This window comes from Rattus norvegicus, chromosome 19, assembly GCF_021556685.1.
Source record: "Rattus norvegicus strain SHRSP/BbbUtx chromosome 19, alternate assembly SHRSP_T2T, whole genome shotgun sequence".
Lineage (NCBI taxonomy): Eukaryota > Metazoa > Chordata > Mammalia > Rodentia > Muridae > Rattus > Rattus norvegicus.
Window position 1 is genome coordinate 21,874,281 of NC_141552.1, and position 11,762 is coordinate 21,886,042.

Here is an 11,762-nt window from a genome sequence, read left to right on the forward strand (position 1 = left end):
TGGCAGCAATGAATCAAGAAATATCTAGGATGGTGGGGCATGAATTCTGCCAAGCAATGAACTCAGATAGGTGGGTTTGTGAGGAAGATGTATAGTTGAATAGCCCAATAGATTCACGTTGTATCATCTTGATTTAATCTAAGGACAAAGAAGTGCAGTATCTCTGATGGCTTTCTTCTAACCCATGAATGGTTCACTGGGGTTTGACCTCAGTTCTTTATTCTTCTTGCTGGGGCAGCAACACTCAGGGAAGCTTGAGATTGCCATAGGCACAGGATTAGGCTAGAAATGCTGAGTAGGTGATACTAAGTTGTTCAGATGGTGATACCCATTTCATTTGTTCTTAACGTGGACCTAAGGAAAGACAGATCAAGGTCCTTAGAATACAAAGATCATTTCCAGTTTTTTTTCTACCTTTCCTGAATGAAAGACTGTTTGGCAGAGAATGGTAAAAATTCAAGAATTGGTAGATAATACTTTGAATGAAGGGTGGGTTTCTGTGTTGGTTTTAGACAGGTTCTCAATTACCCCATCTTGTTCTCTACGCTGCTCGTCAGGTTCACTTTGAGCTCAAATAAAGCTGCTTCTACTTTCCAACAGGTAGTCTTACAAAGGGGCCTCCAAGGACTGTGAGGACAGCATTAGCCAATGAGAATTGAGGTGTGTAACCCACAACTATAGCTTTATCTGAAAGACCCTCAGACAGAGGAGACTCTCGCTCCAGTCCTGAGGACAATCACCACCCCATGAACACACAGGACTCAGTCTTGATGTAAAAACAAGAGGTTTACTTTGGGATACCAATGCACTGGGGCTCGACATGGTCCACACGCAGGAGGGATGTGAGGAGCCTCGAACAACAGAAATGTACAGTTTAAACAGTCATTTACGATCACACAGTTTCATTAGCTCAGCTATTTCGGTGCCAAGAATACCTAGGCAGATGTTTCTCGTCCTGGGATAAGGCCGTAACCACATCAATGTAGCTATTTCAGTAGGAAGGACGTCTGACTTGATATATATTTTCTTATCCTGGGGTTCCCAGGACAAGGACCAAGGATATCTGTCTTGGCAGGTGTTTCCCTTCTGGAGTTCCCAGGACAAGGCTATAGCGATGTCAGCCTATAGCACAGCTGCATTCAGTACCAAGGATATCTCACTTCTATAGTGGTCAGTCAGCTTCCCAGAGATGTTTCCTGTCTTGTAATTGCCCTGCAGTAAATATGTTCTATACCCTCTGTTCTTATGGTCGGGCAGCTTCCTAGAGAGTGGGTGGGAATGTGCTTTCTGTACTTTCTGGTCTATTGTCTAACGTCTAGGGGCTAAACGAGGGCCAGCTTAAAAGATTCTCATGCTTAAGAAATGGCTGTACTGATATCTAACGGAGATCTTTCATATCCACTTTCTTCCAAGTCTACCAGCCATCTCAGATTGTTGCTGTAATATGCCTGACAATCAAGGACACAGAAAAATAACTTGATACACAGCAAGGACATGGCAATCATATCCTGTGTCGTTATGTATGTTCTGGATGAGGTTTGTTAAAATGACAATATTGCACAAAGCTTTATATAGGACCCATCAAATTAAGGGTCACTATGCACTGTCATAGCTAAAATGGCCTGGTCAGAAGTGACCACTGGATCACTCTTCTGTAACTTCACATGAGAGGCTTGTGCTTTTTGTGTTTTTTATTTTTGTGTTTTTTTCTTATTTATTTATTTATTTATTATTTATTTATTTATTTATTGCTTTATATGTTGTCAGGAAGATAGTTCAAGTCATGGATCTGCCCCCAAAATCTGAGCTTTGCCACTAATACTGTAAACAGTATTAGTGTATGCATTCATTAAAATAACTGTTTTTTTTTTTTTAGTAGGATAGATGCTTTTGTGTTTTGTAGGGTGATCCATGAAACAGGAGTGAAGATGCTTGTTTCTTACTCTGTCCACTGAGTTATATCTCTAGGCTTGTCCTACTCCTTTGGCTGCATCCCCCCCCCCCACATTTGCTGACTATTTTATTTTTCAGATGAAATCACACGTTATAGCTTAGAGAGGCCTGTAAGCAATCCTACTTTGGTAACTTAAGTGCAAAGAGGAGAGCCCCACACTCAGCCTGAGGGTGCATTCACTGGTGGCTCCAATATTTCAGTTTCCTCTGCTAACAGATCACCACATTGTTGCCAGGACCATAATGAATGCAATTCTTTCTCCTAAGGAATCTGGTGGCAACTGTCAAATGTTAAGCACAAAGCTTCAGGTTGTACCTATAACACACACCCACATTGCAACCTACCCTACAGGCTATTTCTGGGTGTGATTTCATGCACCTGCACATGATGAGACAGGAGACCTCTTTGGCTACTTATAGGAACTGGTGTGATTTCTCAGTAATCTTTAATGGGTAATATTGCTGACTGAGGAGAATTTGAGGTAGGATGAAACATTTCTGTGCAGGGATTGGGGAGGAAGCACTCATTTAGATACATAGCAATGACTTAGGTTTTTCCAATCAAGCCTAGAGCCAAATTTGGCTTTGGAAGCATGTGGTGCTCAGTGGCTATGCCACAGGGAAGTCCCCTGAAAAGGGTCCATCAGCTTTTGCTCAGTACAGGGAGAACATTAGCAGGGAGGTAAAGTCTGTTATCCATGACATCAGCCGTCCCTTCGTGGACATTCTATTGTCTCCTAGAGAGACCTTGGAATCCCTGTGATGTCACCAGTATCGTTGTGACAACCAATTCCCTACTTTTTCTCTTAGTGTCCAAAGGATATATCCACAGGCATGTTTGCCCGTCTTCTCAGGCGCTTTGGGAGAGTTGATGTTGATAGAGAAGAGTCTAGAGTGAAGCAAACGAAACCTAAAGGTAATGATGGACACAGGACATGGGGAATGTGGAGTAAGTTCTGGGCAGTGTATGTTGAGCTTCCTCTCAGGGGTGAGTGTGGGGGCCTTCAGCTGGCCTTTATAGCGATGGGCCACAACCACTGGAACATCTCCACAGATATTGAATTCCATGATTATCACAATTCCTGAAAGTCAAGGTTTTCACATCATTAGTTTCTCCATAACCACATGGAGGATATGGCAATGCCTATGCTATTATTGGGTGAACTTCTAGTCTTTACTTTTACAGTGCATTCAGTATGTTAAATTGATATAATAACACCATAAGTAGTCATGGAGGGTATAACTTTTCTGAATTAAACAGGGCATCAATGTACTTCACTTTCATTGCTTCTTTCAATTCAGTGACTATCTGACAGTAGTAAGAGGGAGAGAATTGTGCTCCTGGCCATGACCTTATATTCTTAGAACTCCTCTGACTACCTCTGGCTGACGGGACCAATCTTACCTTCATACATTAGAGGTTCTGTGTGGCAGATATTTTTCTACAGTAGCCAACTATATGGGGCAGGTAGAGAAAGAGCCTGTAACCTACTGGCACTTCTGGGGCATTTGTCATTTCAGTAGGGGGAATTAATAAGTCTGTTGACCATGTCCTCCCCCTACATGAATTTTTAATGCAAAGTTATTGGACGAGAGTAACAGTGTAGGATATCTGAGTATCCCTGATCAATCAAGTCATTGTGGATGCTGAATTGATGATCTGACTTCTGAAACCAGAGGGGTGAGGGTCCTGAAACCAGGTTGTAGCCTGCGTACCTGATAATAATCCTGGAGAAGGCATCTCTCTGGTACTTGTAAGCCTGTGTGGGCAGGCATAGGGAACACCTGGCTGCTTACATCTCTTGGTCTCTATATAGTAGTGGGGGAACTGTGATCCACTTAGGATGCCTCTTACACATAGACCAAACTCCTTGCAGTGACACTGGCTTCCAAGCATGTTCTCCTGTTTGGACCTCACTGTGGTCTGTGTATGCTCTATGCATTCGCCCCATGTGGGTTCACTTGTGTTATTCTACCTACAGAGGCCTGCAGACAGACGTCATCCCCTGAAAATGTCCTAAACAAGGTGCAGGCCAACGAGGAAGAGGAGAGGCTGAATAGAGAACTGGAGCTAACTACCAAGGAGAGAAATGAGCTGACAGATCGCCTCCTTTATGTGACAGGTGGATCCATGAGCAAGAGGTATGCATTGCTCCAAACAAACGACCTTGTTCTAAACCTCATCTCCCATAGAGAGGAGATTCAGAACCTGACCCTTAGTGAGGAGTGAGTTTGGAAATGGACTCTCTGATTCCACCTGTTGAAAATCTGAACTTGTGATCTGAGTGAAGAATTCAGGGATAACGTCACTGGAGCATGAGTTCCCAGTGTACAATTGGAAAGCCCTTGACAGGTGGCAGTTTGCAAGGTTCTAGGTGCTGTGAGTTTGTGGACAGTGTTTGTACTTGCTAGGAATGTGACTGAACGCTATCATCTCATGGCAGCACCCTTAGGTAACAGGTCCCACATTGTTCATCTCCATGCTTAACTAGAAGGCCTGAGGCTCAGGCCTGTTCCTTCTTGTCTGTGTGCCTTAAACACTGAGACAGTAATGGTGCATACATTTCTACTGATTCTCATTGTTCTCTTTCCATATCTGTCTGTCTTTCTCATTCTCTGAGTCTGTTTACTTTTCTTTTCTTGTGGGTGTGTCCCAGTTTGTGTGTCTGTGTGTTCACAGGTCTGCATGCATATGTACAACTTTTATATGTTTCTATGTCCCCTGTCCCTTGGAATTTAGGGGTCTGTTTTTGACCTCAGGATATACCTGTATAATAGTTTCATGGAGGTGTAAGTGCTTTATTTTGGAAGCCCCACTTTCAACAGTACAGTTCTTTGCCTGTGTGGTCACATTTGTCTATACACTTGTATGCCTTGGGCAGATTATAAGTTTGTGGCAATATCTGGTCTTATCTCCAGAATTATGTGTACTGTCTGCCTCTAGAATATTAGTTATTCGGCTTGTAGCATTCCACTTGTCAAAACAGGAAAAATGAAATCAGAGGTTTCTGGATGTGTGTGTGTGTGTGTGTTTGTGTGTGTGTGTGTGTGTGGTTGGGTAAGCTCTGTGGCCTAGGCTCTTGACAGCATAACAGGTTTGAATGCAGATCCAGCCCTCCTGATTCAAAAAAGTGAGCCAGGGAACCCTTTATCTGGGTGCTTAGCTTCTGTTGTCCTGGGCACACAATTCCAAGTTTCTGAAGCTGAAGAAGATCCAAATATGTAGAATTCAGAAAGTGTCCTTCCAGGGCTGGGGTAGTACAGGACACAGACTGAGTTCATATAGTCCTAAACCTCGATGTTCATTGGGTTCTATCTTCCTGGGGCCAGCCCCTACTTCAGGCCAAATCCATTTTATGAAAACTTGAAGATAAAGGAGAAAGAGGTCATTTCATTACTGCACAACTTAGACACAAAGAACATTGAACATCGTGAGAAATTTCAGGAGCTCAAGAAGGAGATTAACTTCTATCGGTAAGTACTGGTCAGAAGGGCCCATCACTTGTGGAATATCCATTGCTGCCTCTCTTTGTTCTGGACTGGAGAGCCTGCAGCTCTGGGTCCATGTCTTCTGCTGTTTAAATATCACTGTGCCGTGGGTCTTTTGGACTCAGTTTCAGTTCCATAAGAGACTGTGACTTCTCAGCACAGTGTCTATGCATCTTTAGAAGGCTCTGGATAGAACTATACTGATTCAGGCATCAGAGTGTTATTAGGCCGACCTGGGCCTCTGGGGTCATATCAGGTTTAACAAAGCTCAATGTGTGGACCACATGGTTAGCATGACCTCCCTTGGTTCTACTGTCCTCTTGCGGTTTTTTACTGCCTACTAATTGATGTTGCCCCGATGCATTGGGCTCTCATGGGTAGTTGTAGATCCCTTGTTCTTTTGGAGAGACATGGACTGTTAGGTGCTTGGGTCACAGAAACAATTTATTCTTCCCTGGATTGGCCGTTTGCTGTTTGTGGAGCAGCCTTACATGTATGGAGATGTATTCTATGAAGTCTTTATGGGTATCTGGGTCCTGGTGGAGTTTGTGGGATTTGGCAGTTGGAATGGGAGGAAGAGGCTACAGGATCTTACTATGCAGAGTGTGTTTCCAGCAACCTGCACAGCCGGCTCCTGATGGACCAGGCATGTATGAAGAAGAAGTTGGTCACATTGAAGCAGGAGTGCAAGGAGTTACAGCGATATTTGTTTGAGTTGAACCCGAAGGATGAAGACGAACAGGAGAAGACCAGAAACCTCCAGACCCAGCAAAATGTGGTAGGAACAAGCAGCTGAGTCAGATTAACAATGTCTGATACCATTTGCCTATTGGATACATCTTTGCTTCCCCTATCATCTTTCTAATGTCCCCACACCCAATCAGTCACCCTCCTCATGTGATAGAGTTATTCATTGCTCTGTCTATGCACAAGTATTCTGGGATATTAACCACTTTTCAGAAACTGAATTATGGGCAATTATACTTCTCTGCCCTTTTTGAAACTGCAGTCCAGAAATGGTGACAGAGGAATAACATATCACATGACTGAAGGCAGCAACTTGACAGCTGGTATGCGTGTCCCCACCATATCCGTGTCTTAATAGCTGCCTTCTTCTCCCAGGTCTCAGGAACTGCAGGAGACATGGAATAGGACGGATCCCAGGAAGACAGCCCCCTGAGGAATGAGTTTCTCTCTCAGGAGTTCCCTGTGACGACAATCCTCACAGTCAAAGACTTTTTGTGGGTGAATATTCTTCTTCTCAGATAATTTCCTCAATGTTTAGAGACCCTACATTTATGTATCCGTATGCCAGCCTGTCTGGTTGAGGTCTTTCTCCTTTCTCATACGGACAACACCATTTGAGAGACATCTGAGGAGACAGCCTTGACGTCTTGTCCTAGAGGAGAAACAGCACTACAACTGTGTTTCTAAATGTTCATTAAGAAAATGCTGTTAAGAAATGTTTTTGGTTATGATTTTCATTGAAGTTTTCTTTTTGTTATTTCATAGTTATATATTCTTGTTACTGTTTTTCATTTTTATACCATTTTAGTTGTTCATTTTATGCCTGTTTTTTGTAAATTGTATTCCTTATGAATAAAAATTGATTTGTAACTCTTGACTCTTAAGACCATCTTATTCAAGGGTCCTTTGCACTCCTGTAGACTTAGATCTGACAACTGGATATGGATCTTTGCATGGTCCAGGCAGCATGGGTAAATAGGGAATTCAAAGCCACCAAGGGGTACACAGGGTGATAGTGTCTTTGTGTGGATAATGTGACTTTTTTTATGGACACACACTTTATGATGTAATCACTGACATACTGTATCCATGCTATCATGTATTCTGCTCATCCTAGTCTATATCAGTCTACAACACACATTCCTTATTGACTGTGTGCACCAGATATTGAGTAACACACACTCATGCCTGTAGAGCTGCAGAAAAAATGACAACTTTCACAAAGGTATATAGAATAATCCTAATGGAGAACCATGTGCCTCAGTTTTTCTTACAATACAGCATTAGTATTAAACCAGAAAGATAATGACCATCAACGTCATTTTGGGAAATAGGGTTCCTGCGCTTGCCTCTCGCCATCAGATTATCTCTAGTGTAACTTTGTTCTGCTATTTCTGACAGTGGCTAGACTGTCCTATAAGCCTGTGTGACAGGAGTGCTGTAGACCTGTTTTCCTCTCTTTCAGTCAGTTATGGGGACAGAGTGTTCTGCTTTCTGGCATGTAGTTTTTCCTCTCTACAGGTCTTCAGCTGTTCCTGTGGGCCTGTGTCTTGAGTTCACCAGGCAGCTTTCTTGCAGCAGAAAATTTGGACTTACCTGTGGTCCCGAGGCTCAGGTTAGCTCGTGGGGTGCTGCCCACGGGCTCTCTGCAGCGGCAGCAACCAGGAAGACCTGTGCCGCCCCTTCCGGGAGCTTCAGTGCACCAGGGTTCCAGATGGTCTTTGGCTTTTTCCTCTGGCGTCCGAGATGTGTGTGCAGGGAGCAGTCACTTCTGGTTTCCCAGGCTTGTCTGCCTCTCTGAAGGTTTAGCTCTCCCTCCCACGGGATTTGGGTGCAGAGAACTGTTTATCCGGTCTGTTTCCTTCAGGGTCCGGCGGTGTCTCTGGCAGGGGTCCTGCCGCTCCTGGGCCCTCCCCCACGGGAGCCCAGAGGCCTTATACAGTTTCCTCTTGGGCCAGGGATGTGGGCAGGGGTGAGCAGTGTTGGTGGTCTCTTCCGCTCTGCAGCCTCAGGAGTGCCCACCTGACCAGGCGGTTGGGTCTCTCTCTCACCGGGTCTGGGAGCAGAGAGCTGCTGCGGGCCGGGATCCGGCTTGGGGTTTTCTAATCCTATTCATAATTTATTATCCTTCCCAACACTATGGGCTTTGTTCTGTTAATGCTAACAGCGGCATCCAATACCTAGGATATTTTCTACTGACATGTGTGACGTGAGACAAAACAGTCCCTGTCATCCCTCACCTGAATAAACTTCCTTAGCGAACAGTGTAGTTGGAGGGTCCTTCTCTCCTCTCCAAGATCGAGAAACATTTCCAGTCTTCAGACAAGTGTGTCAGCCATTGTCCAGTGACTGTCTTGAGATGTCCACATTGTCAGCTGAGTGTCTTCATCCAGCCTGCCCTGTAATTGTTGTAGACGATTAATAGGGTTCCAGCCCTAGGATTTAATTCAGTGCTACAGTACTTGCCAAACATGCTCAAAGCCCTAGCTGCCACCCTAGTCCTGTGTGCTCTAGAGAAAGAAAATAAAGAACCACATTGTCTATCAAGTTTCTCCTCCAATAGAAGGAGAATCTGCATCGGTCTTTTAAGTAATTCTAAGCCCCAGCTTCCCCACAGCTCCCTCCATCGATTGCACTATTGGTGCATTTTCAGTAACGCTCACTTTATTTTTGGTGTGCAAAGAATATGCACCATGTCAGTAAAGTGTGTGTGTGTGTGTGTGTGTGTGTGTGTGTGTGTGAGTGTGTGTTCATCCATGAACTCACTATAAATTATTATCAAATGACCCAGAAGACCGTGGAGAAACCTGTCGATGTGCATGCAGAATTATGTTACTACCGTTCCATGGCACCTTGCAGGGAACACTGAAATAGTGGGCTGCTTTAATAGAGCCTAAAACCAGGCTATGCATGGTTTTCGGTGAGATTGTGATGTGCAACACCACAACAGAGATCAGCAGAAGCTTCATTTATTCCATGCTGCTGTTATCAAGAGGAGGCAAAGCCTCATCCCATGGAGAGTCTGGTAGGATCTGATGAAGGGCAATAAACTCAGGGTTGAAATCAAGCCTTTAGAAACAAAGAGAAAAATACAAAGTCAAGGAATGCAAGAGCTGTCTTTTTCTTTTCTTCCTCTTTTTTTTTTGAGAAGATCCACAAGAGAGACAACCCCTTCCTCAAACTAACAATGCACAAGAGAGACAATACATGAATTAAAAATCAGAAATGAAATGAGGGACATAACAATAGACACCGAGCAAATTCCAAAATCATTAGTTCTTACTCCCGAGGACTTTACGCCAGAAAACTGGAATATTCATTCGATATTGTTGATTTTGTAGACAGATAACAATTACCAAAGTTAAATCCAGATCTGGGAAGGTATCTGAATAATACCCCTAAGAAAATAGATACACTCATTAAAGGTTGCATACATTATATATTATATTGCTTTCTTTTTGCATGATTAAACCCCTTCAAGGACAATTAGCTATGTTATAGAAAGTGTTACTTTTAAAACAAAAGGACAAAGAGAGAAATTGTGGAGTCACTGAGATACACTTCCCAGACAGGATCAAGGAAAGATGGCTGAGAGATGCAAGCAGGGGCTGGAACGCTGCCCTTGAGAAGGAAATGTTTTTCTCACTTTACCTTACACTATGCTGTACTGTGTCTGTTTTTTGTGGAAGCAGCTCTCATGCTCTCTGGGTTATGACAAGTAGATTGTGATACTAGGAAGAGGGGTGATTTGCTATACAGATATTTTAAGGAGAAGCCTTAGCTTACTCTCACTTCTTTGCCTAGTCTTGCCTCAGTCGTTCCTGGTATCATGGGAATAACGACCTTATTATATCTTGCCAAAAGGGAATGTGAGGTAATGCATATTCATGCCTATATAAGGGTTAATAAGCTTGTAGCTGCATGCAGTTGCATCTGCCTTTGCTCTGCATCCCCTGTGTCCTGGTTATTTGTGACCGTACCTGGGCCCCCAACGCACTAGCTGTTGACAAGCATCACCCTTCTCAGTGTTAGGTATATATTTTTTTGAAATCTATGATGTGGAGGCATATTACAGCAACAATATGAAATAGCAGGCGGGCATGTATGAAAATGCTGTGTTTAAGCTAGGTGTGGGGACAAGTCCTCAAAAGGAGCTGTTAAGATGGGAAACAAATAATGCATTTGTTGCTGGAATTGAGTTGCCTCAGCTGTGTTGCTCTGCCTGCTCAGTGTCCATTCAACCTCACTCTGTTTCTACAGAGGAACTCAAGGTTTGCCCCAGCCGCCTGTGAGCTGTGATATGGGCAGAGAAAGGCCAGGACACAGTGGTGATTTACCACTCCTCAGTTATGCTGAATTTTCCACTACTGTACTTGTATACACAAGTACAGTGTGGTCAGTTATTATAGATATTTGTCATTTCTTACAGAGGGCAACTATGATTGACTACACCCAATTCTATAAAAAACAAAACTCAGGAAACCTGGCCCTTGGCAGCAATGAATCAAGAAATATCTAGGATGGTGGGGCATGAATTCTGCCAAGCAATGAACTCAGATAGGTGGGTTTGTGAGGAAGATGTATAGTTGAATAGCCCAATAGATTCACGTTGTATCATCTTGATTTAATCTAAGGACAAAGAAGTGCAGTATCTCTGATGGCTTTCTTCTAACCCATGAATGGTTCACTGGGGTTTGACCTCAGTTCTTTATTCTTCTTGCTGGGGCAGCAACACTCAGGGAAGCTTGAGATTGCCATAGGCACAGGATTAGGCTAGAAATGCTGAGTAGGTGATACTAAGTTGTTCAGATGGTGATACCCATTTCATTTGTTCTTAACGTGGACCTAAGGAAAGACAGATCAAGGTCCTTAGAATACAAAGATCATTTCCAGTTTTTTTTCTACCTTTCCTGAATGAAAGACTGTTTGGCAGAGAATGGTAAAAATTCAAGAATTGGTAGATAATACTTTGAATGAAGGGTGGGTTTCTGTGTTGGTTTTAGACAGGTTCTCAATTACCCCATCTTGTTCTCTACGCTGCTCGTCAGGTTCACTTTGAGCTCAAATAAAGCTGCTTCTACTTTCCAACAGGTAGTCTTACAAAGGGGCCTCCAAGGACTGTGAGGACAGCATTAGCCAATGAGAATTGAGGTGTGTAACCCACAACTATAGCTTTATCTGAAAGACCCTCAGACAGAGGAGACTCTCGCTCCAGTCCTGAGGACAATCACCACCCCATGAACACACAGGACTCAGTCTTGATGTAAAAACAAGAGGTTTACTTTGGGATACCAATGCACTGGGGCTCGACATGGTCCACACGCAGGAGGGATGTGAGGAGCCTCGAACAACAGAAATGTACAGTTTAAACAGTCATTTACGATCACACAGTTTCATTAGCTCAGCTATTTCGGTGCCAAGAATACCTAGGCAGATGTTTCTCGTCCTGGGATAAGGCCGTAACCACATCAATGTAGCTATTTCAGTAGGAAGGACGTCTGACTTGATATATATTTTCTTATCCTGGGGTTCCCAGGACAAGGACCAAGGATATCTGTCTTGGCAGGTGTTTC

At 43.6% G+C, this 11,762-nt stretch overlaps 1 protein-coding gene across 3 annotated transcripts in view; it reads left to right on the plus strand.

Moving 5' to 3' along the window:
• The window catches only part of LOC147999103 (disks large homolog 5-like), a 98,154-nt gene that overhangs the window by 12,624 nt on the left and 73,768 nt on the right, over positions 1-11,762 (plus strand). For 2 of the 3 annotated variants that reach the window (XM_087596124.1, XM_087596125.1), the window contains 5 exons: positions 2,764-2,869; positions 3,936-4,095; positions 5,284-5,427; positions 6,058-6,220; positions 6,565-7,059. The exons of the other annotated variant lie outside the window; for it this stretch is intronic. In XM_087596124.1, the coding sequence (XP_087452250.1) occupies positions 2,788-2,869; positions 3,936-4,095; positions 5,284-5,427; positions 6,058-6,220; positions 6,565-6,594 (579 nt within the window). In that variant the 5' untranslated portion in view covers positions 2,764-2,787 and the 3' untranslated portion in view covers positions 6,595-7,059. Of the gene's footprint in view, positions 1-2,763; positions 2,870-3,935; positions 4,096-5,283; positions 5,428-6,057; positions 6,221-6,564; positions 7,060-11,762 lie in introns of those variants that run through there. 3 annotated transcript variants of the gene reach the window in all.